The 26,748-nt window shown below is 48.9% G+C and overlaps 1 protein-coding gene across 9 annotated transcripts in view; it reads left to right on the top strand.

Annotated features, from left to right (window-relative positions):
* The first annotated feature begins 787 nt into the window (after positions 1–787).
* The window catches only part of EPN1 (epsin 1), a 33,087-nt gene continuing 7,126 nt past the window's right edge, over positions 788–26,748 (top strand). The window contains exons 1-7 of one of the 9 annotated variants that reach the window (XM_079951248.1): positions 788–1,572; positions 12,364–12,828; positions 13,615–13,864; positions 20,728–20,867; positions 21,286–21,393; positions 24,458–24,559; positions 25,570–25,641. In XM_079951248.1, coding sequence (XP_079807374.1) covers positions 12,601–12,828; positions 13,615–13,864; positions 20,728–20,867; positions 21,286–21,393; positions 24,458–24,559; positions 25,570–25,641 — 900 coding nt within the window. In that variant the 5' untranslated portion in view covers positions 788–1,572; positions 12,364–12,600. The remainder of the gene's footprint in view (positions 1,573–12,363; positions 12,829–13,614; positions 13,865–20,727; positions 20,868–21,285; positions 21,394–24,457; positions 24,560–25,569; positions 25,642–26,748) is intronic. The other 8 variants (XM_079951247.1, XM_079951246.1, XM_079951250.1 and 5 more) reach the window with 8 other exon arrangements.

Raw genomic sequence — 26,748 nt, 5'->3', positions numbered from 1 at the left:
GAGTTAAGTCTGTCGAATTCAGCAAGTCTTGCTTCGGGGGAGGCTCCGCTTTGCCACACTGGTTCCCTGCCATCAGCTCATTGATTTAATTTCTGTTTTTCACTCATGGGACGAAACAGAGCTGCCCGTACAAAGTAATGAAGATATTCTAGATTTTAGAGGCGTTCATACCGGGCAGAAGTGAGGCAGCGGTCAAGACGGGAGTTCTTGCTCGTTCTAACTGGAATCTTATTTCATGTGTTAAATGTTTGTGCATATATATATATATATATATATATAAAATATTCATGAAAACCTGCTGCGACAATAAACATAAGGAAAGAAATAGGGTGTTGCAGGACTTTTACGTCTAAACTTATGTGTTGGTTCTGCATAGGCAGCACTCTGCAATTTCAATCCCCGATTCCCAAAATGACTTGACATGGCGGCACAAGCTCTATCCCATTTTAAAGATCACTTCAGGGGAGCGAGTGAACGTGCGAGACGAAAAGCAATGCCAGGATGAAGGCGCGCCGAAGAGACCCGCGTACTTTCCTAGGATACACCCCGCTTCTGCCAAGCCGCCAGCGAAAAAAACCGGAAGTCAAGGCTGCGTGAAACGCCCACTTTCCCTATCTCGGCGGCCTCCGTGCGTCTCGACACCCCTCCCATATACTACCCTTGGTCTCACATCAGTTCCATCTCAATTATCTCTATGATGCCGGAAGTAGCGGTCATAGAAGCGGTAGCAGAAGAAGGGTGCGGGCGGAAGTGGGCGAGCGCTGGAGGCGGAAGTTGCGGGAGGTGAGCTTCCGTTTCCGTTTTGCGGAGAGTCCTCCCGGCGCCGCCGCCGCCACTGCTGCCGCTTCTACCCTGTCTCCGCCGGGAGAGGCCCGGAGCCCCCGCGAGGGCCATAGAGAGGGGCTGGGGTAGAGCGGTCCCCCTCCCCCTTGATCTCTGGGCATTGCCAGGGAGACGAGGGAGTCCGGGGCGGAGTCCTCCCTCAGGCTGGGCCAGGCCGAGGTTTCTCCAAAGGGACGGAGCCGTCGCTTCTCCCCGCTCCCTCCGTCCCCGCTGCCCGCCTGACCCGGAATCCAGCGTGACGCCTCACCCCAGGTAGCCTTTGCCCAAGGAAGCTGCTCTGAACTCTGACCCGCCGGCCCCGGAGTGATCTCTGACCTTCCTGCCTGCGTGACCTTTGAACCCAGCCCCCTACCCGATCCAAGTGCCCCCCGCCTCACGTTCGCTGTTGGAAACCCCTCTTGGCCTCGTTCCCCGGGAAAGCCCCGCTCCTGAATCCTCCCCCCCCCCTCGGTGGTCTGGCAAGCTCCCTCCACCGGCGGCCCTTGCAACCCCCCAACTTGTCAAGATCCCCCCGTTTTCCAAAAGAGACCCCTGGCGATGCCCCCTGGCTGGGGGAAGTGGGGAGGCGGAAACACCTTCTCTGGACCCTGAGGCTCTTGGGGGTGATATTGCTGCTGACTCCTTCGCCAGCCTAGAGCCTCCACTCACCTGGGGCTCATAAAAGTGTGACCAAGAGAAAGTTGCCCGGAAGATCTGCGGAAGAAGGGACACCGAGATCGTTGTGCCCAGGTGAGTGGCTGCTTGTCTGTAGGCGAACATGGCTGGGAGGTGGTGGAGGCCAGCCAGGAGGCTGTGTGGCAGCAACCCATATGCCCTTTCCTCTTTCCGGGCTGTTAGATTTTGTTACTGCCCTTTCATTTCAAACCACCCAAGATCAGCTCACGGGACAGGCGTGTCCTGCAAGAGTGAGTGGGAGAGGGAGCGCTCTCTGGCATCTCTGGAGTGAGGCCGGCCTGTGAATGCAAGATGAGTTATGTCACTGCCAAGTAGTTGGGAAGGAATTGATTCAGTGGTTCTTGGTTAAAATAGAAGGATTTGCACCTGCCGACTTCCAGCAAATTGATAGTGGGGCTTTATTGTTTTTATCTTTGTTTATTGAATTAATATGTTGCCCAATACCTGGAGGTCTCAGGCAGTTCACAGAACAAAATCAAAATATAAAACCACAAAATATATAATCAAAATTAAAAACAACAACCCAATGACACCTCCCCAGCACATTTTAAAAAGAATACAAAATATTATACTCTTTTCTCTGAAATACTAGAAAAGTAATTGACAGAAATTGATTGGGAGTTGGTTGAGAGCAGCAAAGAAATACTGTTTTCTGCTATATGTTCATTACAAAATGTGCTGGCGGTCTGCTTTTTGGTGGCTTTAGCACAGTGTTCAAAATTTCCCAGGCACGTTTTGCTACTGGGACGGATCCAATTGCGACTACGTGGAGATTTCTGGGGGCCAGGTTGGCGACCACAGTTTAAAACCTCTGCATTGGTCCATAGTTAGTACCATTTCCATTTCCACTTTGTGTGTTTCTCTTTCTTGCATACTGGGCCAAGTGAATTGTTGTAAGAGCAAGCTACAGTCAAGCAGTGTAGTTGAGGTCATAGAAGTGTAGCATTGGAAGGGAGCCTGAGGGTCATCTAGTCCGACCCCCGGCAAATAGACAGTCCGAGTATGCGAGGTTTAAGGTGCCATTTGGTACCTAACTTATATATTTGAGTTTCTAACAGTTCTTCTGCAGAATGCACGCGACAGAATTTGTTTCCAGAAGATGTGGCCAGTGAGCCAGGCAGTTTGAAGAAAGAATAAAGCTGTCAAAGGGTGGCTGTACTGGCTTCAGGATCAGAATTTGTATGCTTCTGAATGCCAGGTGCTGGGGAACGCAAGCAGGAGAGTGAAAGGATACCTGCATCCTTCTTTGGGCTTCCCATAAGCCTGCGAGTGGCCATGGTGAGAGAGAGAGGATGCTGAGCTAGGTAGGCCTGTGGTTTGATCCTTTAGAGTTCTTCCTACATTCACTGAAAAACCTGTCAGCGATTGCTAGCCAGTAATCATGATGGAACCTCCCTTGGCAGAGATAACATACCTTTTGTTAACTAGATGCTGTGGATGAGCAACAGGGAACACTTGTCCTGGGACACATGGCTGACTATTGTTGGAGATGGAATGGTAGGCTCCAGCAAAGGGAATATTGTGTGATTTTTCAGCTTGTCAGAGCTACAGGAAGCTTAAGCTTGTTCTTTGTGAAATCTTTGCTTCTGAAGCAATTTTGGGTGGGGCGGGGGAGGCTATACTTTGGCCACTTGCTCTTTCATCCAAACAAGCTCCTCTGCCTGTATAAACACCTGGATTTCCTTTCTTTTTTTACTTCTTTACTTTCTAGCTTGGTTCTCATCCTGGATGCAGGAGTGGGACTCTTTGCCTATCAGTGCTGGCTTTGCCACAGAGCTTGTTGTTCTGGTGCTTGAGTTTTCAAGGTGAGGAGTAGGAGGAAGAGAAATTGGAGCGTGGCTTGTTCCTGCTTTCTGCCTCACTCCTCCAGGCCTAGGGCCTAGACGCCACCCCTGCGGTTTTGTTGTGGGTAGTTATAGCAAAGCAAAGGTACTCTGTGCATATGCCAAGTTCCTCTTTTTATTATTATGTCCTATCTTGCAGTGGTAAGGCCTTGTTAAAATTAGAGGAGGCATGAAAGTAGGGCAGGCACCTCGGGATTGGACAGGTGGGACCGAAGAGATTTAATGGTCATTGGGAAAGTTGCATGTCTTGGGGCAGGCAAAGGTACAGAACTGTAAGACCAGAATTGATCTTCCAGCTGTCTGACTTTGAACTATTTTAGGGCCACTCCTAGCTGTTTTGTTTTTATGTATTTTGTGTTCTCTTTCTGGTTTTGTTATGTTGTGAACAACCCTGTGATCTTTGGATGAAGGGCAATGTACAAATTTAATAAATAATAATGTTTCGCTCCTGCTGTCAGCACTAGAAATTTGTGTTGCTTTCTCAAGGTGAATTCTTGGGAGTGCATTTCACCATCTGGCTGCTCCTGTTTGCTTTCGTAGACCCACAGTTCTGCCTTGGTTCTTCTTTTGCCAGCTTTTATTGGGGCCTGTGAGATTTTGGCTATGTATTCTTACTAGCTGATTAGACACAAAGTGGGAAGGTGATCTTACAAGGTGAATTAACAATCCACAATTTTTTAAAAAATAAAACTAACATATTTTTAAAATAACATTGTTTATTTAATTTTTTTTTTACTGGTTTTTAAATTGTTGTCTTTTCTATGCTTTTAGTGGTTCTTATTTTTATCTGTAAGCTGCCTTGAGTCTTGTCAAAGAGAAAAGGAGGAAACAAACAAATAAACACACACAGAGAGAGGTTAAATTTGGCATGTTAAGCCAACATATATAATCTTTTGAAACTAAATCAATGTGACCCACTGTCAGATAGTGGCTAGATTCAGGATAGGAACAGAGGAAGTTGCCTGGTATTGAGTCAGACTATCGGTTCATTTAGCTCAGCATTGTTGGCAGAGTGACAGCAGCTTTCTAGGGTATCAGACAGGAGAATAGTTTGAAGGATTGTCTGAATGCAGCTATTGAGTCCGAGGACCGTTTTTCTGTGTAAATAAGTAGCCACGAACAAATAATTTTCTGATTTCCAGCATTATAAATTGTGACATCATGGGTCCTATGGTTGTGAGTGACGGGACAGATTTCCCTAAAAGACTTGGATACAGTGGTGCCCCGCAAGACGAACGCCTCGCAAGACGGAAAACCCGCTAGACGAAAGGGTTTTCCATTTTGGAGGCGCTTCGCAAAACGAATTTCCCTATGGGCTTGCTTCGCAAGACGAAAATGTCTTGCGAGTTTTTCCGACTTTTCCCCCCTCCCCCTCCCCTTTTTCTAAGCCACTAAGCCACTTATCAGCTGATCCGATAAGCCGCTAATAGCGCTAATCCGCTAAGCCGTCAATGGGCTTGCTTCGCAAGACGAAAAAAACGCTAGACGAAGAGACTCGCGGAACGGATTAATTTCGTCTTGCGAGGCACCACTGTACCAGATTCCTCCCCTACCCCCCAATAATTTCTGCAGTTAGTAAATGTAGACCACTAAATGCTTGAAGCCTCCACCCGGGTGCGAGACACCTTATCAGTGTAATACTGCAGGCTGACTCCATTTCCTGGCCAGGAACCACCTGGGAGAAGAACCATCATGTAGTACAAAGGAAGGTAATGGGCAATTGGCACAGTTACCCTGTGCCAGGCAGCAGAGGAGTGTGAGCTCCTCCTCCCATGAGGGGGTGGTGAGCAGAAACAAATGCCAGGTTCAGGATTTCGGTATTTGATGATGTAAGCTGGGAGGGGGAGTTTCAAGTGGGCAGTGGGTGGTGTCATAGGCTGGAGGAAAAAAATGTGGCATTTTTAAAACAAGGTTTGAAAAGGCGAGAGGGCAGGAAGAGAACTCCATGTGAGGCTGGCCGGGAGAGGCTGTCTGCTTTTGACCCAAGCTTGCTGAAGTTATGAGGGGAGCATCTACAACAACAATTTATTACTTGTACCCTGCACACCTGACTGGGTTGCCCCAGCCACTGTGGGTGACTTCCAACAGAATATAAAAGAACACAAGACACATCAGACATTGAAATCTTCCCCAAACAGGGCTGCCTTCAGATGTCTATGGAAGGTTGTATAATTATTTCTTTGACATCTGACAGGAGGGCATTCCACAGGGCAGGCGCCACTACCGAGAAGGCCCTCTGCCTGGTTCCCAGTAAACGAGAGACACTCTTGGGGTGTAATGTTCTGCGCTTCCTCCATCAAAACCCAAGTGTAAATATGTGTAAATAAACCATATTTCTGAACGACACTACAGTCTCTGCCGTGCCTCACTCCAAAGGAACAAAAACCCTGGTTAACACCAAGACCCCTGGCATCTCATGCATCACTTGGCAGAGATTGGAGTGGCCAGTAGCAATATATTATGATGTTGCTATGACTGGATGTCAGAGGCCGGTAAGTTATTGCTGGGACTGAGATGGCTTCATAGACCACCCACTTGTGCCCACCTGGTTGATTGTGTGTACTGTTTTCACACTTTGTAAACCTGCTGTTTACTCACTTTATGAATATTTACTCTAAACAAATAAGAAGCAAATACAAATTGCTCTGCCTAGTAATTTAGCACCAGCACTTGGTTCTGGGCACCTTGTTATCTCTAAACAGGCAGAGGTGCATGGCCTGCAAGCAGCTTGCAGACCACTTCTGGATTGTTAACTACATTTACATTTCTAGGGCAGGGGTAGCAGTGTGGTCAGGCAGGCGAGTTGAGCAATGTAGGCAAAGGAGAAGTGAAACAGAAAAAAGCAACTCCGGAAAGAATTCTACCCTGCCAGACAATGTAAATGCACTCTTTAGTTGTACAGTGGTGCCCCGCAAGACGGAAAACCCGCTAGACGAAAGGGTTTTCCGTTTTGGAGGTGTTTCGCAAAACGAATTTCCCTATGGGCTTGCTTCGCAAGACGAAAATGTCTTGCGAGTTCCTGCGGGTTTCCCCCCCCCCTTTTCTAAGCAGCTAAGCCGCTTATCAGCTGATCCGCTAAGCTGATAAGCCGCTAAACCGCTAATAGCGCTAATCCGCTAAGCTGTCAATGGGCTTGCTTCGCAAGACGAAAAAACGGCTATACAAAGAGACTCACGGAACGGATTAATTTCGTCTTGCGAGGCACCACTGTAAATTAGTTGCTATACTGGTTAGGTTATGGTAACTTAAGAAGAGCCCTGTGGGACTAAGATGCTTCCAAGAAGCCCACAGGCAGGTCATGGAGGCAATAGCGTTCGCCCACATGTCATGCCAATGACGGCTCAGTTAGATGAAGCTCCCCTCCTTCTGCCTGTCCTCACACTCTTTTAAAGGCAAGTTGTGGCACTGAACTCTGTGACTTAGGTGTGCATTGTAGGCAGAGAGAGGTATTTCCTTTGTCTGCCCTGGATAATCCAAGAGTTTGATTACTGATTCTTGTACAGTGGTACCTCCGGTTATGAACTTAATTGGTTCCAGAGGTCCGTTCTTAACCCGAAACTGTTCTTAACATGAGGCGCACTTTCACTAATGGGGCCTCCCACTGCTGCCGGCGTGTGACTTCCGCTCGCATCCTGGGGCAAAGTTCGCAACCAGAATCATCTACTTCCGGGTTAGCGGAGCTTGTTACCCGAAGCATTCGTAAGGAGAATGGTACGTAACCCGAGGTTCCACTGTACACCACTTAGAGATATTTTTATATTTTGAGAGGTATGTAAAAGGTATTATTATTATTAGTCAAGTGGCTCTTACCATTTTGGCTAAAGCTTGAGTGAAATTGCCCTCCTGTAACTCAAACCCACCAGATCTAGTCTGGACCTCTAAAGCAGCAGAGAAACAAGTCTTTGCCTCCATCCATACTTGAAGATTGATATCAAGACGAAATATGCCCACTTCCTTTCACCTTTCCTCACAGGGTTTGTTCACCATCCCATTCCCCATCTTCCTTCCCCTCCCCTGGACCTGTTCCGATCTGTCTCCTCCTTTCTTACTGAAGAACACAGGTATATCAGCCACCAGAACTAGAGAGAGGATGTAAGCTTCACTAAGGAGCAAATTTTGGTAGGTCTCAAGAGAATTATTGTGGGTTTTTTGCTTGCGTATGCTTCTCTGTGACATTATTTGTGTCCTGCCCTTCCTCTGAGATGCACAGAGACGTGGGGTAGGGTTGACGCTTCTTCATGGCCAAACTAGGGCATAACTTGCATTTCTCACATACAAACCCAACAGTTTAGTGATTGTGCTGGTTTTGTATCATTCTGTTTCTGATAATGGCCAGATTGAGAACAAGGCAGGAAATCCATCCACATGCACCGGTCTTCTTTTATTAGGCACTGTCCACATATCTTCGTCTCTCCCTTAGGGACTAGAAACTTTAAAGAAAATTATGAGGACATGGGGTTCTACATCCAGTACAAATTTCTCCCCTCGCGGTTACAGAATGCACACATCTGTGGCTGGTTAGTGCACTTCAAAGCTCAAGGAAAATAAGTTCTGCCAGAAAGAAAACCAAATTCTGTGTGTAGAACAAACTACCCCAGCTTCCATGCGGAAAAGTCCTTGCTCTGTGTAAAGCTGTTCAGAAGGTACTTCATTCACAGCACAGCTCTCACAAAACTGGGTGGACTTTTATCTTCTTGCCGTTGGAATGAGTGGCACGACACTAGGGGAAGAGCAATTATGTGGGTCAGTGATGTGCAGCTGAAGAGCCTGGAGAGACAAATAATAGCAGAGACTAAAGCAGTACAAAGCACAGAAACTTCTCTTTCTTTTTCTTAAAAAAAAGCTTTTTATTGATTTTTCATTTAATACCAACAAACAAATTACAATAATATTCAACAGTCGTTTACCCACATTCTTTCCCAACACTCTGCCGAGCATTGACTTCCCTCCCTCCCTTCAACAGGTTTTCTTGCTGCAGTCACCTTACCCCAGTTTCTTATTATATCCAGTCAGTCCACGTCGTAAGATTTATTTCAGTCCTGCCAGAGTCTTCAAATTTCTACAGTTATTATTTATATAGTCCATAAATTTACTCCAATCTCTTTGGAATTTTGTTTCCTCCTGATTTTGGATCTTGCAGGTCAGTTTTGCTAGTTCCGCATAATCCACCATCTTCGTCTGCCACTCTATTGTTGGTAAATCTGGTACTTTCCATTTTTGGGCTAACAAAGTTCTGGCAGCAGTCATAGCATGCATAAATAACCTTTGATCTGCTTTTTCTATTTCCTCTCCCATCAAGCCTAGCAAAAATGCTTCCGGCTTTTTTGGGAAAGTGTATTTGAATATCTTTTTCAATTCGTTATAAATCAGTTCCCAAAACTGTTTCGTTTTCTCACATGTCCACCACATTTGGTAAAAATCTCCCTTTTTATCTTTACATTTCCACCATGTCTTACCACTCATCCTATACATTCTCACCAATTTAACAGGTGTCAAATACCAACGATACATCATTTTCATTATATTCTCTCTTAAGGTGGTTCATGCTGTAAATTTTATACTCTCATTCCACAGTTTTACCCAAGCGTCATACTCAATGTTGTACCCAAAATCCATTGCAAGGCATAGAAACTTCTTGCAGACATTGCATGCGTTCAAATATATAGGCGCATCCATTATTTTACCATCATGTATCCCCCCTCCTTTCAAGTCTAGATTGGCTTGCAAGGCAGATCACAATTAAAAGGTGTGGCAGAGGCAGTCGGTAATACTGTCAGGGTTCGCCTCCAGAGAGAAAGAAGGCAAAAAGAATTTCAGATGGACTAAGAAGCTGACTGATAATAAACGCGTAGAAGCAGCCTTTCTCTTAATTCATGAGGTCTAGCTGCAACTTGATAATTAAAAAATCCCTGACATTCTTTCTAGGACCTCCGTGGGTCACCGCATTCTGTGTTGGATGCAAGATTCTACACATGCTTTCCTATGAAGTTAGACCACTGGTCCATCTTACCCAGATGGCAGTAGCGGTTTTCCATGGTGTCAGGATGGAGTGAAAACAGACAGGAGGCAGGGCTCAGACAGATGCCTTTGTCAGAGCGGGAAGCATCATTGCAGTCAGTTTGCTAGTTAACTTGAAAAATCTGGAGTCTAATTGGATTGTAATCCCTGCTGTCTACAGTAAGGATACAGTGATTTAGTGGCACTGTTTCATCTAAACTCCCACAATGAATTCATGAGTACCACCCCCCACACGCACACATCCAACCAGTTATTTTCCTCGTTTCGTCAAGGAAAACTATTTTATCTCTCTCCAGTTATCTGCAAACGTCACTTGGATTTGCAATACCATGTTTTTCATTGTTTAAGAGTTTTCATCAAATGCGAGACACTGGCAGGGGTGGAATCTCTTATCCCAGAGGCTTTGTTAGTAGTCCAAGTAATCATTCCGTCCTCTTGCCAGACTGGGATGCAGGAGGAGGAAGGGAGGGCAGAAGGGAGATTTTAAAAAATGATGGCGGGGAAATGAGTGCCCGTAACCAGAGGCTTTTGGTCCATTTCTCTTAGCAAAAGTAGCTGTCCTTGGAAACTGTGAAGGAGGGAGGGCCTTTGCCAAAGATGTGTTCTTTGAGAGGGTATTTGGAGTTGGGGTTCTGGCCAAGTTCAGAGTCATTGGGACAACGCAGGTGGGGTGGCAGTGGTTCGGGTTTGTTCAGGGAGGCTTTAACCAACCTTTCCACACAGTTGAAGCAACAGAACTCAGTCTTGAATAAAAGAGGAGACAATGTGGAGTAGTGGTTAGAGCAGGGGTTGCCAACATGGCACCCACCAGACATTGTTGGGCTCCCAGCTTCAGGGATAATGGAAATTCTAGTCCAGAAACATCTGGAGGGCATCATGTAGGCTGTGCCTGGGTTGAACCCTTGAGTTGGGGGAGTCTTGAGTTCAAATCCCCACTCATCCGTGGACTTGAGTAGGTGAGCTGGGACCAGTCACTACCTGTCAGCCTGAGCTACCTCACAGGGTTGTTGTGAGAGGGCAGAGAGCCCACTGCCCTGAGCTCCTTGGAGAAAAGGGCAAAGGATAAGCATAATAAATGTCTGAACCACTGCACTGTCCTTTCTCATTGGCTTTCCTTTTAACAGTTAAGAAATCAGCGCTTGGCTAAAGTTGATGTTGAATAAATCTTTCTACATCGGGGATGTGGAATATGTGGGCTCTCTGGATGTTGTCGTTTTGGTGGCTTATTATATAACAGGGGTTATTCCATCTCCCCGTACAGGTTGAAGAATAAAATAGTTAGGATGGCCTTTCTTTCCAACTGTAATAACTTTTCTTTACAAAATTGTAAGCTATCTTTAACACAGCCCCCCTTGGAATCCTTGAAAAAGCCCCTTTTTACTGAGAACTTAGAGAATATAGTCTGATCCAACTACCACGGGTAGGTGGTGGAGGGGGAACCACATTGGTGCAATGATTTATAGCCCCTGGTTCCTAAGCCAGGAGCACCACTAAGCTGAGCCCCATTCAGCTGAGTGTTGCATGCATGCCATGATGGGTTGGTCTCAGACGCCTGTCCTCTTAGGGTCAGGGTGTGAGACCCCTCCCTCTCCCACTGGATCTTCTTCAGCCGCCTCCACTGTGCCTGTTTCGGAATTCTACGGCTTGGAGGCAGCGTAGAGAAAAACCGGAAAGGGGTGGAAGGTGGAAGTTTCCAGAATCTGGCCACAGTGACTCATTCCTCAGCAATGTGGACTTCCTTCCTTTTGACGTTTAAGAATGTTTGGGGGTCAGGCAGGGCCAGGGGCTCCAGGAAGCAGCGGATGGGTTTGGGACAAATGCAGCGAGTTGCACATCTTCCAGCCTTTGCTCCTCTCGGCTCCCAGCAGCTTGTCCCTTCCTAGAGACCCCGAGAGCTTTGCCTAGTCCACAGGTGTGGAGAGAGATTGTTGAATCCAGTATGTGATGATAGGAAGCTTGAGGAAAGTGTATATTGTGTATGTGTGCATGTATGTGTAGTTGCTGGAGTGCTAGACTTAAGACTAGGGCGGTCACACAAACATCTACCATCTATCACCCAGTGGATTGAATACCACACACTGCCCTTTCTATGTTTGAAAGCATGGCTTATAATCACCAATTTCATTTGGTCTGCCTATGTTAATTTATATGTTTAAATCGAGACCGGTGGAATATTCTTATTGCTAACGTCATCTGGCAATGGGTGTTGTGGTTTATTAGTTATTTGGGTGTTTTTTCCTGTTACGTTATGAAATAATTGGGGAGGGGAGGAAGACTCACCCTCAGCTTTTTGGAGGAAGCATGGAATAAAAATGTAAAATAAATGTTCTGAACAGTGGATCTTGATCCTGGAGCCTGATTGCTCCTTTGATCAGAAAGAGGGTATGGCATGCATCATTCTTCTTTCCCCATCTTCTCCCCACCCTGTCCCTAAACAGGGTTGGGTGTGACACTCTTTGGGCTGCCTCCCACATCCCAACAGGTTGGATCTCCAAAAATTGTTAGACTGCAACTCCCATCATCCCTGATATTTCTGCTTGGGACCAATGGAGGTTGTAATCCTCCAAATTCTGGGGAGCCAAGACTGGGGAAGGCTGCCCGGGGTGGGGGGCGTTGTTCGCCTCTGTTTGAAGTGCTGGACTGGAGACTTTTTGCTTCCAATCCAGAACAGGAAATTCTTACCCGGCTATTGAACAGCAGAAGTTCTGAATCCCCCCTCTCCTGGTTTTGTTTGCTTCTAAAGTGTCTAGCCCTCAAGACAGAGAAGCTTGATAGCATGTGGGAAGACAGGGAGAGTTCTTAGAAAAGAGGAAGGGGGCGGAAGAGGACTTCCTTTGGTCTGAGGGAGAGGGTGGCCCTTCTGAATCCTATACCCTGCCCCGAGTTATCAGAATGGGAGATACAGATTGAAGCAGCAAAGCCTTGGAGAAGGGGACTGTTTCTCTTACCACAGACTAAAAAGTTGCTCTCCTTCTCTTGCCAGGTGTGTCTTGGAATGGCTGCCATGCCTGGATGGCTTCGGAGGGTGCCCGTGGCACACTAGGGACCCTCAGCCAAGCAGCACCAGGGCGGCTGCGGTGGCCTCGCCCCTCAGGAAGCCAGCCGGGACCCGGGAGGCCACCTCTCCTGGCGTGAGCCGTGCCCGTCTCAAAGCCGTCAAGGGGAAGCTTGGGGAAAGGGGAGGCCGCCCTCCCCGCTGCCCACTCTGACAGCCGCCGCCATGTCGACCTCCTCGCTGCGCCGCCAGATGAAGAACATCGTGCACAACTACTCTGAGGCGGAGATCAAGGTGCGGGAAGCCACGTCCAATGACCCTTGGGGCCCGTCCAGCTCCCTCATGTCTGAAATCGCAGACCTCACTTACAACGTGGTGGCCTTCTCCGAAATCATGAGCATGATCTGGAAGCGTCTCAACGACCACGGCAAAAACTGGCGTCATGTCTATAAGGTAACGAGCTCGGGCGGTGGTGGATTCGGTTTCCCTTGGTCGTGAAAGGCGGCTCTGCCAGATTGAAGGAGGCGCCATAGCCCAGTTGTAGCATGTGCCCTTTGCCTGTTTGAGGCCTCAGTTTCAGGCCCAGGCAACTTGGGGTGAAGCAGTGATAGGCAGCCTTTTCCCAGACAAGGGCAGGGTTTGGGTTTTGGGTGACCTGTAGGGGACCACATGTTTGGGGGGGGGGTTACTGCCAGATGGGGCAGCAAGGCCAGATCAGAAAGGCACAGAGACGTTTTCTCAGCTGCAGGGAAGCAGTCGTGAGTCCCACTTTGCAAGTGCTTTGCCATTGCATAAGGAAATATAAAACCTTGAGCTCCCCCGGCACCTTGCCTGTGCTTGCTTCTCCTTGGTGTGAGCTTTCTTATATCTGGTGAAACTGACGACGTTGCTACTTTCCAATGGTTCTCCAAATTCAAGCCTCATGGTTGCAGAGTGACAAGTGAAAGTTGTGAAGAGAAGTGCTGAAGGATCTTGGCCGGCCTTATTGGAACATTTGTTCTGATTTAGTATCGGACAAATGTTAGATCTCATTTTTAGAAGCCCCTCTGGCTAGTGCTTTGGGCCTCTTCCACCACTCTACTTCTGTGAAGAATTACGCACAAACTTTCCTCCCTCTCTCATAATACTTGAATGACCTTCCTCATCCTGGCACCTTCAGTATGTTTGTTGGCATTCAGCCAGCAGTGCCAGGGATCAGGTGTGCTGGAAGCTGGAAGCTTTTTCTCCCTCTTCTTCCAGGCCATGACGCTGATGGAATACCTGATCAAGACGGGCTCGGAGCGGGTGGCGCAGCAATGCAAGGAGAACATCTACGCCATCCAGACGCTAAAAGACTTCCAGTACGTTGACCGCGATGGCAAGGACCAGGGAGTCAACGTGCGGGAGAAGGCCAAGCAGCTAGTGGCCCTCCTCAAAGACGACGAGCGTCTCAAGGAGGAGCGGGCCCATGCCCTCAAAACCAAGGAGAAGCTGGCCCAGACTGCGACCGGTGAGTGCTCATTCCCAGCCGGGTGGCCTCAGTCAGGCTGGCAAGCGTTGCCTAAACTGTTTAGATGGGTTGTGGAGCCTGTATGGTGTGGCTGTTAAGAGCAGCCATTGCCAACCTGCTGCCCTCCAGATGTTTTAGACTTCAGACCCCAGCGCAGGGGATTGATGGGAGTTGTAGTCCAAAACATCTGGAGGGCACCACGTTGGCTGGGATGGAGTATAAGCAGGTTCAGATCACTACGTAGCTGTGAAATTCACTCTGCAGTTTCAGGACAGTTGCTGTTTTCTCTAAGCTCAGGAATGGCCAGTGTGGTGCCCTCCAGATGCTGATGGACGACAGCGCCCATCATTCCTAACCCTTAGCCATGCTGGCTGGGGCTGATGGGAGTTGGAGTCAGACAACATCTGGAGGCAACACATCTGCTACCCCGGCCTAAGTTATTGTGCAGGGTTGTTGTGTGAATAATACGGTTAGGATATGCTCCACACCCCCATGCACAACCAAACTGCAAGGCACACTATATAAAACCCAACTCAAGGGGGATGGGATAAACATTTTTATATAGAAATAATTTTTCACATGTCATTTGTAGCGAGCACAAGCAGTTAGAAGGGGAGGTGTGAGCTCCCCCCTGACCCCCTCCCAATTGAGTTAAGAGTGGATTGTTTGGGTTCTAAGGCAGGGGTAGGCAGCAGGTGAATTGGAACCTGTTGATATATCGTCACTGAATTGAGGTAGATAAAGATTTCTGATTCCCAATCGTTTAACAGTGGCAACAATAAAACAACCCCCTTCCAAATTATACCACTGACATGAAGAATGCTTGGGGGGCAGTGGCTGACTTTTCTTCTGCTTTTCAGAACTAATCCCAGTGTTCAGCATGGGTTTAATGCCCAATGTCCACCTTTTGCACTAGGCTCCAGTTAGTGGATCTTGGGGGTTCTAGTAAAAAACAGCCCCAAGCACTCAAAGTAGATTCTTCAGGCTTGAAAGGCCTGTTCCAAGGTGGTCTCCTATCCTGGTCTCCTATAGCAGGAATGGCTATAGGCAGCCCATGGGCCAGATCCACCTGCAAAACAAACTGAGGTGAGGAGTGTTAAACAAGGTGCAGTTAGGCAAAAGTGTGCATCATTCTGTTTGTAAGGAAAAGCAGCAACGGAATGTGTGGGTTTGTGCTTGCGCTGTTCTCTTGCCACCACCTGCTCAGGCTGGGAAGACCAAAGGTCCACTGCTAGTTAGCACCTTGAGGTGAGTCCTTGAGGAAGGTACTGATATGCCTCTGAATACCAGTTGCAGGAAACTGCAGGCAGGGAGAGTTCCCGTTATGCTCAGGTCCTGCTTGCATGCTTCCCACAGGCATCTGAATTGGCCACTGTGAGAACAGGATGCTGGACTAGATGGGCCATTGGTCTCATCCAGCAGAGCATTTCTTATGTTCTAATGAAGAATGATAGTTCCCCAGGCCTTCTTCCTCTGTACTGAAATAACTTCTCACCTTCTGTGTAGGTCAGGCACCCCAAAACTCGGCTCTCCAGATATTTTGGGACTACAAGTCCCATCATCCCTAGCTAAAAGGACCAGTGGTCAGGGATGATGGGAACTGTAGTCCCCAAACATCTGGAGGGCCGAGTTTGGGGATGTCTGGTGTTGGTGCTTTCTGTAGCTGGAAAACTCTTTAGTGCTAGGTCATACCAAACCAGGACATCATCTGAGCCATATGACGCAGCTGTGAAGCTAAGCAGGTTCAGGCCTGGTCAGTAATTGTCTGGGAGTTTTAGGCATGCCACTGGACTTTCCTCATGGGAGGAAAGTGTGATGTGGATATAATATTTTTATTGCAGAGCTCGACAGTCTGGACAGGAACAGGAAGCTGGATTCTTCTGGCCACCAGACCACTTATGGTGGAAAATATAGCCTCCCTTAGCAAAACAGTGGGCTGTTCCCATGGAGTAGCCTTCTCCAACTTTGTGCTCACAGCTTTGCTGGCTAGGACTGACAGCGGCTGCAGTCCAAAACCATCTGGAGAGCAGCAGCTTGGGGAAGGAGGCTGGAGAGATTAGAAGATGGTGTACAAAAGACCCTTCTGTGAGGATACTGGATAGAAGAAAAACCACATGTTCCTCTCTTGGGTTGTTCCTTGAAGTTGTCCTGGGAAGGTCTTTGGGGCCCATCCCTATGTTGTTCCCTGTTGGTTCTCCTGAAATGTTACCTGCTGAAATGTCAGAGACAGCCGCTCATCCCTGATAAAATGTGGCTCTGGCTCTGCAGAACCACGTTCCCCTCCCTCTTGAACTTGGCGGGTCGCCAGGCTCAGAGGCTAAGTTACAGGCCTCTGTGATCTGTCAGTGCCCCCTTTCCATTTTGATAACCCCCAGATCAAATTCCAACTCTGTTGTTTGCAAAGTGCCTGGCAGGGCAGAATGAGATAAGGAAATGGGAGTAGCTTTTGCTTCCTATTCTAAACTGCTCAGCAGAATTATGAGGAATTGGTTAAACATTAGAGGCATGTAATAAGCAAGAGGCAGGGGGAATTTCTGTCTTCCAGTCCGCTAAAAGGGCTACAGCCCATACTGAATGAGCTTATCATTTACCCCTTATCCGTATTCCCACTTAAAAACACCCCCACCCTCGACGTGCAGAGAGCCAGTCTGCTGCTATTTATTCTTCTGGTGAACACCCAAAATCCAATGCTTCAATCTCATTCCTAAGCCCATTGATTGAAATACAATACAATAAATTCCTGAATACAGTCGCTTCTAAAGTGGACTATAGACTTTAAAACTATAAAATCACAACTGCAGATAAATAAAAAGCAGCAGCAGCAGTTCCACTCAGCCTACGGCAGTCCTGAGCATTGGCCTCTCACTCTTGGATGTATCAGGATTCCTGCGGTGATTTTGGGCTGGGATAGGACAGGAGGACCTGGAACAAGGCAGGTTATCCTGATGAGAAAAGCAGAGAGTGGGCAGAGCCTAACTAGAAGAGATAGTAGAGAGCACTTTTTAATTTAAAAATAGCTCCCACCACCACTTCAGTCAGGTATATTGGGTGACCCCAAGTTCTGATTTTGGAGTAAGAGAAGAGGCCATATCTCAGTGGTCAAGCGTGTGCTTTGTATACAGAAAGTCTTGGGTTCAACTCCTGGCATATCTTACTTAAACGAGTTATATATCAGGTGCTGAGAGGGACCTCGTTCTGCCTGAGATGCTCGGGAGCTACTGCTAGTCAGAGTAGAATAGGTATGGGGGAACTTTTGGCTCTCCAGTTGTGGCTAAATGATAAATCCCATCAGCCCCAGCCAGCCTGGCCAATGGCCAAGCCTGATGGGAGTCAGCGTTCAGCCACAGCTGGAAGGCCATGGGTTCCCAACACCTGAAGTAGACAATACTGTGGGCTAGATGGACAAATAGCCTGATCTGTTCTAAGGCGGCTTCTTGATTCCTTGATCTGGCTTGTTCTGAATTCTGCTGCTCTTGCAGATTAGAAGTTCCATTTTTCTCTTCCTCTTCTTCCCACCCCAGCCTGTCCCTAGTACTGGCAGCATTGGCGGTTTAGGCCTGAGGCTTCCTCATTAGCTGGCCTCTCTTCGGAGGACAAAGTGTGTGGACTGAAGCTTGGATGGAGCCAAAAACTGTTTCTCAAAAGGGTAGTTGCTGGAGCCTTCCACGTGGCTTGGAAGACATTAAGAAACAACTGCAAATTAATTGAGCTCTTTGCCTTTTAGTTATCCTAACTCTTGATTCAGAACCTGCTTTCATGCTGGGTGTGTCATATCAGTGGAGCTTTAAGCCCAGCCCTACAAGAAGTGTTCTCCTTTGGTCTTGCGGAGAACTGACTCTTTAGCCTACCATCTCTTTCTTTGGGCTCATATAATAAAGCCACAGTGATCCCCCCCTTAAGTTGTTAATTGGAATAGCCAGACAGGTTCCAAAAGGGCACATAAGCACTCTGGATAGTTCCAGGTTGAGGGAATCCCTAAAAGTCCACACCTCGACAGCCCAACTTCTGCTCTCTTATCACCCTTTACCGTTTCCCAAATTAACACATTGTTTCCCATCTCTTTATATACTATTCTTCCCCCCTCAATTGCACCCTCATCCACAGTCTGCCATTTTGATGGGCCCAACATAGATGATGAACATTTTGTGATTGCTAGGCAACTGCAGGGCCTGTATGAGTCTGCTTAGAGGCCTAGCAAGCCACATATTTGGTGTTTACTAAGCCCTTCCCCAGGCCCACAAAACTCCTCAGTGTGGCTCCAGAAAGCCAGTAAGTGGCAGCTCAGTCAAGTTTGGGAATAAGTATCTCATTTCTCCACTGAACAGACGGGACTTGTTCCCGAGCAAGGCTAAAATATGCCAATGACTCCCCTTAGTTCATCGGAGATAATTACATTTTTGCTCCTTTCCATTCCAATCCACCTCCTTTCTTTCTTTCTTTCTTTCTTTCTTTCTTTCTTTCTTTCCAAGGATGAGATTTGGGAGAGACCAAGCTCTCCAAATATGCCCTGTACATTTTGACAGATTTGCATTATCTGAAGAGCACGCAAGCGTCGGTTACACAAAACCTTTTCCCGGTGGGCAAAATAACTTTCCCATTAGCTGACACAGAGGTCAAAAGCTTGCAGCCTCCCGTTTGCGAGAGGAATTTGGTCTAGTGCTGTCGTATGTATTTCGGCCGGGCTTGTGTGTGTGTGTGTGTGTGTGTGTGTGTGTGTGTGTGAGTGTGAGAGAGAGAGAGAGAGAGAGAGAGAGAGAGAGAGAGACTCAACAGTTCCCTGCCGGGTTTCCCTCTGACAGGGAAAACATGCCCCCAGAGAAAGATTAGTGAATCATCTGGCAGGCAAGTTCCTCTTTTGAGGGTAGATCCATGTACCAGGCTGGCAGAACTTGTTCCCTTGAGGAGAAAGTGGTGGTGGTGGCGGTAATGGAGGAAAACTGTAATGACCTTGACTATAGCAGGGAAAGCCACTGCTCTCCCTTTCCTCCCTCGGCCACCTCCGTCTCGGCCGGAATCCCACCTCCATGACACTGCTTTGTGCGGTCGCCTGCATCCCTGTGCTAATGAGGGGTGGCAGTTGGTGCCAGGCTGTCTAGGGGGTGGGGTAGACTTCTATTCAGGTCATGGCACAGCGGCTGGGCCATTTTCCTCTCTCTGCTCTGTCACCACCCCCAGCCATCTCTGCCAAGGTTCGGCCAGAGACTGGGGCTGGATCTTCCACGGTGTGGCGGCTGTTCCATCCATGTGCTATTAGCTGAACCAGGGTCCTTATTTCCCCACCCCTCTCCTGCCCATGCTAATTGCTGACATGTATCAAATGTGAACCTCATGCTGCAGTCAGGTGTGCCTCCTACTAGTGGTTAGGGGAAATGTCCACCTGCTTCCCCACAATTTCTGCAAATTTCTAAAACTGATCGCGGTTTATCCCGTTGGCTCAGAGCAGATGATAAAGTTAAAAAGGATTGCTTTTTTATTATTACACTCTGCATGGTGTTTGACAAAGTTGCAAGGGACAGCTCCCAGCCTGGAAAAATAAAATATGTTCATACTCTAAGTAGGCCAAAGTTAGTGCTAGCTGCTCAGGAATCCACTGAGCTCACAGAACCATCAGAGCCCAGAATACAAGGGGCCTGGAGAGATTGTGGGGCAGAGAAACATAACCTGCCGCCAGTTAACTGCACACCCACTTTTTCTGTGGTGGGTCACTTTTTGCTGTGGAGAATTAGTAAAATTTCAGGCCCCTGAGCAGCTAAGGATTTCGTATAGGATTTCAGTCCGTCCTATGATGTGGCAGCTTCCTGGGATTTGGAAATGCTTCAGCCGTGACTTCAAGGCTTCCCTGGTGTTAGAGCTGAACAGTGTGGAAACCCTTCTCGCTGTTTTAATTGGGTGCCCTTCTCCAAGCTATGGCTTGTCCATGTGTACATTCTCTGGCTGAGCAGAGATTGGCAGCTGGGTCTAGTCAAGTCCTAGTCCACTGCTGTGTAAGGGAGGGCAAACTTGTGGGATTCATTGTGTGCTTTGCAGCTGGAGCCAAATTCAGAGTGGTGGGTTGGGAGGGGATGGAGTCAGTTACCCACTAAACCCCATACTGGGGTAACCTGTGTGTGTTACAAATACAGATCTACACCTGAGTTACCATGGAGCAGGAACACAAAAGTTTAACACTGATTTGCAGAAAAGCATAGTCTTGATAGTCCTGTTTTACACTGAGGCTGAAAGAGAAGCACTTAGCAGAAGGGCAGCCATGGGAAAAGGTATTCAGTTGTGTGTGTTTTTTACATTGCTATTGTTTAACTCTTGAAAGTCTGAACCCATGCTGATCTACTGCAAATAACCCAGAGATCTATAAGGTAGATTCCAGTTTGCCTGCCCTTCTGCTGTTTTTATTTTTTTACAGGTATTAACAAAAATTATATACAGTGGTGCCCCGCAAGATGAATGCCTCGCAAGACGAAAAACCCGCTAGACGAAAGGGTTTTCCGTTTTTGAGACACTTCACAAGACGAAAACGTCTTGCGAGTCTTGCGAATGTTTTTCGCTCCCCCCCCCTTTTTCTAAGCCGCTAATAGCCGCTAAGCCGCTAATAGCGCTAAGCCGCTAATAGGGTTGCTTCGCAAGACGAAAAAACCGCTAGACGAAGAGACTCGCGGAACGGATTCTTTTCGTCTTGCGAGGCACCACTGTACTGCTTTATTGTAAATAAAACCTCTGAAAACCACTACACCATGGTTTGCTTTTTGCTCTCTCCACTGATGCTACCTCCCCATAGCACTCTCCTGCCTGCTGTGTCCACCTTGGATACCTTGTCCACCTTGGTGGTATTAACCCTTTCCTTTCCCACCCGCTTTCTTGTTTCTCAGCTTCTTCAGCTTCCTCATCTTTGGCAAATGCCCCAGTGGAAGCGGAGCAGGCTTGGCCCCAGAGCAGCGGGGAAGAGGAGCTGCAGTTACAGCTGGCGCTGGCCATGAGCAAAGAGGAAGCGGAGCAGGTAAGCGCCAAGGTAAATCTGTCACTGGCGACTCTTTGGATGGGCGGGGAGGGAAGGGATGGTGGGGGTTGTGGACGTTTGGAGAGAGATGTGGGTACGCCCTGCTCCCCCAGATGAGGGGATCTACTGTTGTGTTCTCAAGGCTTCTCCTGCAGGCAAATAATAAAAGCTGACTAGGAAAGCAGAGCTACAAGCTCTTTTAATTTGGCACTTTCCTAGAGGAAAAGCCTTTCCCTCAGATCCAGCTGGTTCTGGCTCAGAAGCGGGCAGCCCATGGAGGTGCTGGCCTGCTAATCTGCTTCCTGAGCATGTCCCTTGTATTCAGAAATTGAGCCTTATTCAGCTCCCCCCTCCCACCATGATTACCAATGGGAATAACAGGGGCAAGCCTGTTGACCTCTCTCACACTTACCCATTGATATTTCTGCAGCCCCCCTCACCGCCCTGCAATTTGGGGAACAAACATGGTAATCATGTTGAAGGGAGGGAAGAGCCAATCTGTGGTGCTCGTGAGAGGAAAGGAAGTGGATCATCTCAGGTTTTTATCCCCCTCCCCCCTTTGACACACTTAGTGGTGATACCAACTATATTTGCACAGGATAATGATAAGGAGGCGGGAGGTGGATTTGACCTCCACACCAGATAGCATGATCCCAAAGGCTCTCCTCCACGCTATTCTGCACCTTGTATGCTTTCTCCCAAGCTGAGACAGAAGCAAAGGATTCTTTCGCCGCCTCTTTCTCAGCCTCAGTGGCAACTGAGGCCAACTGGAGGCCCTTCAGATATTCCCATTGTTCCTTATTACTGACCTTACTGGGAGGAGCTTGTAAGACAGTCCAGAAAGCCAGAGGCCTAGGAGCCTGAATGTTCCCCAGTCCATCTACCAAGATCATCTTTGGAGATCCTTCCCTGGGGTCTGCCATGATTTAAAGTGTGACGGGGCCATTTCAGGGATGGCCCCATTTATAGACTGTCTTGTCCCCAGGTGTGCTTACCTACCAAGTGCCTCATAAAGGTAAAGGTACCCCTGCCCGTACGGGCCAGTCTTGACAGACTCTGGGGTTGTGCGCCCATCTCACTTAAGAGGCCAGGGGCCAGCGCTGTCCGGAGACACTTCCGGGTCACGTGGCCAGCGTGACATCGCTGCTCTGGCGAGCCAGAGCCGCACACGGAAACGCCGTTTACCTTCCCGCTGGTAAGCGGTCCCTATTTATCTACTTGCACCCGGAGGTGCTTTCGAACTGCTAGGTTGGCAGGCGCTGGGACCGAGCAGCGGGAGCGCACCCCGCCGCAGGGATTCGAACCGCCGACCTTTCGATCGGCAAGCCCTAGGCGCTGAGGCTTTAACCCACAGCGCCACCTGCGTCCCCTCATAGTAGTGCTTTTATTGGCCATTAAAAAGGAAGCCTCATTGTTTTGTTACCTATTCTGCTTGGTATTAATGTTTGTCTTTTCTATGTATACTGGCCTGAAAATATTTTTATTGAGCAGCAGCCTTAAAAAAAAATCTTCAGATAAAATGATGCACTCAGTGAGAGGGCTAAAGAAGCTTTTGCCTGTGTCTTGGCTTATGAGAGAGTGAACAAAGTCCAAAAGGAGGATCCTGGTAACTTAAAACACACACGTTGCAATATTCACCATGGCTCACCACCCTGCACCAAAAAAGGTTCACTAATTAGACAGCGGCAGGGAGATTTGGAGCACCATGTAAAATGTATAGAATTCATAGAAATACATCCCATTAGTCCTGGGGCAAAGATCCATTTCAGCCCAGCAGGCCCAGACCCTCCTGACCAGCCACCCCAATAGTTAAAAGATGGTTACTTTTGTAGTAGTTGCATAAATTGGTTTTACCAAATCAGACTGCTGAAACTGTGCAATCCCCCCCCCCCCCAAATCAAATACTTAAAATTTCGGCCCAGAAGGGCATGAAGTTCATGCCTCCTCCGTAAATGAATATTTTTTGGTGGCGTTGTAAATTGGTGGGCAGAGCTGATTTAGCTATTGGCCAATGTCAGCCCTTCTGGACCTTCCAGCTCTTGCTCTATTTAAAAAATAATGCCCCCTGTTCGTTTGGTTTTTTTTTAAAAAAAATAATAACTGCTGACCAGGAAGGTGGGGGAAGGGAGGACATGAGATTTATGCTGACTCAATGAACAGATTGACTTGTCCAGCTTTGTTTCTAGTGTGTGACCCCCTCTGGGCAGACGCTGCTAGCAGAGCCTTGTGGGCGGCTGAGCTTTTCCGTAAGCATTTTGGTAATGAAGTCAGTCCCCGTTGGGGGAACGGAAGACTAGAGTTGCTGGCCACACGCTCCACTGGCCCACGTTGGGAGCAGAGGCTGATGGGTAGCGGGCCGGTCTGCTAGCTGCCATCTTGCACCGCAGTGCATCCTGGGTAGAAATGTTAAAAGGTTTCAGGGTAGCTGTGGGTCTGTTTATTCATTTGTTTGTTTTCCTCAGTACTACTTGTGGTTTGAGAGGAATGGGGGGAAGAGACAAAAGCGAGGCACAGATGTGTTTGAACCGACGTTCCCCAGCAGGAAATGGCTTTTTGATTGAGATTTTTCATCCAGATTTTCGCACAGAGCCCCCCCTGCGGTGACGAGCTCTCCCTCCTGGCTGGGGGAGATCGGGAATGCTTCCGTTCTCTGTCGCACAGGGTCCACACGAATTGATCCTGCCCCCTCAAAGACACCAGGTTTTGCCTACCTTTTTTCTGTTGTATGTTAACCTCTCCCGCAGCACCAGTCTCCTTAGCAGCGCTGCCCCCCCCCCACCTCCAGCCACCCAGGATCGTGTGGGCTGCCGCCTTGTTCAGGTTTGCCTGCTGGTCTTTCTCAGCGGAACAACACAAATAGCTCTTGAGCCATCAGTCTTGGCACTTGAGGTTCTTTCTTTAGCCCCACACTCTATCCATTATAATTATTATTATTAATGCTACTTGGGCCTGCTCTTCCTTTGAGTGAGAGGATGGAGGAGGAAGCTGTCTCCCATCCAGACACCCACCAGTTCCCTGCCCACAGAACTTCTGTGATTCTGGCAGCCTTTTGTCCCAACCTGTCGCCCTCCAGAAGCTTTTGGCAACTGCCCTCCAGGGGCTGATGGGAACTGCAGTCCAGAGCCTCTGGAGGGGGGCACTAGGTTGGACATAAGCCGTGCAGCTCCCATTGGCTGTGCCCAGACCTGCCACTCAACACACGCCACGGCCAATCAGACCCTAAGTCCTGCTTTTTTTTTGTCGCCTCCTTTCCTTTTCTGTGGCTCCTCCCAAGTGGGGTGATTGTGTTTGCTTCCCCCATCCCAACCCTTGTCCGTTTAATTTTGGCTCCTTATTTTTGCCACCTTACTTCCACTTCCCTCCTCTTCCTCCTCCTCCTTCATGCCGCATTTCCTTCCACTTTACCCTTGTTGTTTCCGAAAGGGAGGGGGGGGGAGAGACAGAAAGACCCACAACAATTTAACTTTACTATCCAGGGAACTGAGCTAGAAATACTTACTTATTTTGAGGGGTGGGGGAGGTGCCTGTTTCTACACCAGAGATGTCCAGCCTTGGCACAAACGACTCTTCCTTTCCTCCCCCCCCCTTTCTGTCTGAAATAGTTTGGGGAGTCGCATGTCCTTCAGCATGAAGGGCTGAAGCTCAGTGGCAGAGCACCTGCTTTGCATGCAGAAGGTTCCAGGTTCAATCCCTGGCATCTCCAGGTAGGACGAGGCAAAACTCCTGCCTGAAGCCCCGGAGAGATGCTGCCAGTCAGTGTAGAAAATGCACAGCTAGGTAGACCAGTGGTCTGACTCTGTAGGAGGCAGCTTCCTATGTGACAGGGGCACTGAACCGGCGACCCTCTATACGTGTTGCTGGACTCCAGTTCCCATCAGCCCCCAGGCAGCATGGCTGCTGGCCAGGGCTGATGGGAGTTGTAGTCCAACATCTGGAGTCACAGGTTATCCACTTGTAAATCCAGAAGGAAGTGCCTTTCTTCTTGCCATAGAGGATGTCTGCTTCTCTAGAAGGCAGTTTCTCCTAGCGGGGCCCAACGTCACCTCTGTATCCTGCTTTTCCAGGGATCCCCGGTGCCACCTTTACCCTGACAGCACCCCTGTAAGGAAGGCTAAACAGACGGCACCAAGGCTTCTGTGGGATTTGAACCCAGATTCTCACGTTGAAGCTTTGCCCTGTAGCTGCTAAACCGTATTAGCTCTCTGTGATTTCTACGTCTTGCCGGGGATTTATTAAAGTGCGTTCGGGGAGAAAGATTCTGGGATTGGCCTCTTTACAATCTTGTGAAGCTTGCTCCTCCTTGAATCTCTCCTAGATCACACCCCTCAAGCAGCTTGCTTTTGTTCACGTGAACACAGCTTGCGTAGACAACTCGGGGGAATTGGAGTGTTTAAGGGGCTGTGGTTCAAGGGCTTCCCCAAATAGCACAAGTGTCCCTGGGAGGGAAGGTAGTTCCCCCAACCACACTGAAGAATACTTTAGCCGAGCAGAGGGGAAGCACAATGGATGGAGAGAGCTGAGAATCCGGGTGGTAAGGGGACCGCTAATCGAATGGGCGTTTGCCGCAGAACGTGGCGATATTGGGTTGTGTGCAATGGAGGTGCCTGCAGTCCGCCCACCTTCTCCTTCCTTCCTTCCTTCCGCCCCTCCCTCCGTCCCTCCGCTGTGTCGAGCTCCATTCCATGCCTCTTACGTTGTGTTTCTTCCCCCCCAGCCCCCTGCAGTGGCCGACGAGGACCTACAGCTCCAGCTAGCCCTTAGCTTGAGCAAAGAGGAACACGACAAGGTTAGACGCACACCTCCTGCCCCCCACCCGCAGCAGCTCCTCCTCTCGAAATAATCAACTAAACCACTTTCCGCCCCCGGCCCCAGAGCAGGCCCCAGCCTCACACTTTCCCCACTAACTCAGCGTTCTCTCTCTCTCTCCACGTCCCGAAGCAGAGCGATGGCAACAGGGGTGCCGTGTCTCCATTTTTCACTTTTAGACCTCTTTAATTGTCCCGCTGTGTAGAGTCAAGATTTCCCGAGGTGCCTTTCCCCTTCCCAGGGAGGCCCAGAAGGTAGGACAGGTCAGTCCGCGTGTCCTGCTGCTTTGAGAGGCGATGGGTCGCTGGCGCCTGCTGAGGCGGGTCTTGCGTGTGTCTTCTGCAGAACGGAGGCAATGGACAGGAGGAGGAGCAGCTTCCTGAGCCATGAGGAAATGGGGGCCAGGAGTGCTGGCTGGAAAGGGGAGGCCATCCCTTGGAGTATGGGAGTTTTGGGGTGGGTGGATATTTAGCGGAGGATGAGGAAGGTGGCAGTTAACAGATTGGAGCAGCTTTGCCAAGCTGGAGCCCTGAGATGTTTCAGACTACAACTCCCATCAGCCCCAACCGGGCCGGCCAGGGCAGATGGGAGTTGTAGTCCAAAACACCAGGTTGGCAAAGGCCTGGTTAGAGCTTGAGGGTAAGGAGAGAGGAAGACTTCCGCTTTCTCCCTTTGCGAGTGGAGCTTACTAGCTTCAACCAGCAGCACGGAGGAAGGGAGAAGTTAAGGGAAAACACCAGAACAGAAAGGCCAAGGCTGGCCAAGCCACTTCAGCATTGGGGGGCGGGGGGGGCGGGGCGGGTGGTCTTGGAGCCATAATGCCTAGAAGGGAGGCAAATGTAGAAGAGGTGCTGTTCGCTTGGGCACCTGCATTTTCAAGGGGGGTTGCAGGGGGGAACGAATCAGGGCTCCCATGAAGGGGTGGGGGTGGGAGGAGCTGGGCAGCCCTTGGCTCCTTCCTCGGCTCTCCGGATTGCCCTCTTGAGTTGGACAGAATCATAGTGGCGGCTGCTTGAAGCATCATCTGGCACACTGCCTGCAGCAGGCCCTCGCCCAGCCTGTTGCCCTGCACCAAAACCATCAGCCC

The sequence above is a fragment of the Podarcis cretensis genome (assembly GCF_951804945.1).
Source record: "Podarcis cretensis genome assembly, chromosome: 13".
Lineage (NCBI taxonomy): Eukaryota > Metazoa > Chordata > Lepidosauria > Squamata > Lacertidae > Podarcis > Podarcis cretensis.
This window is presented reverse-complemented; position numbering and strand designations above follow the sequence as displayed.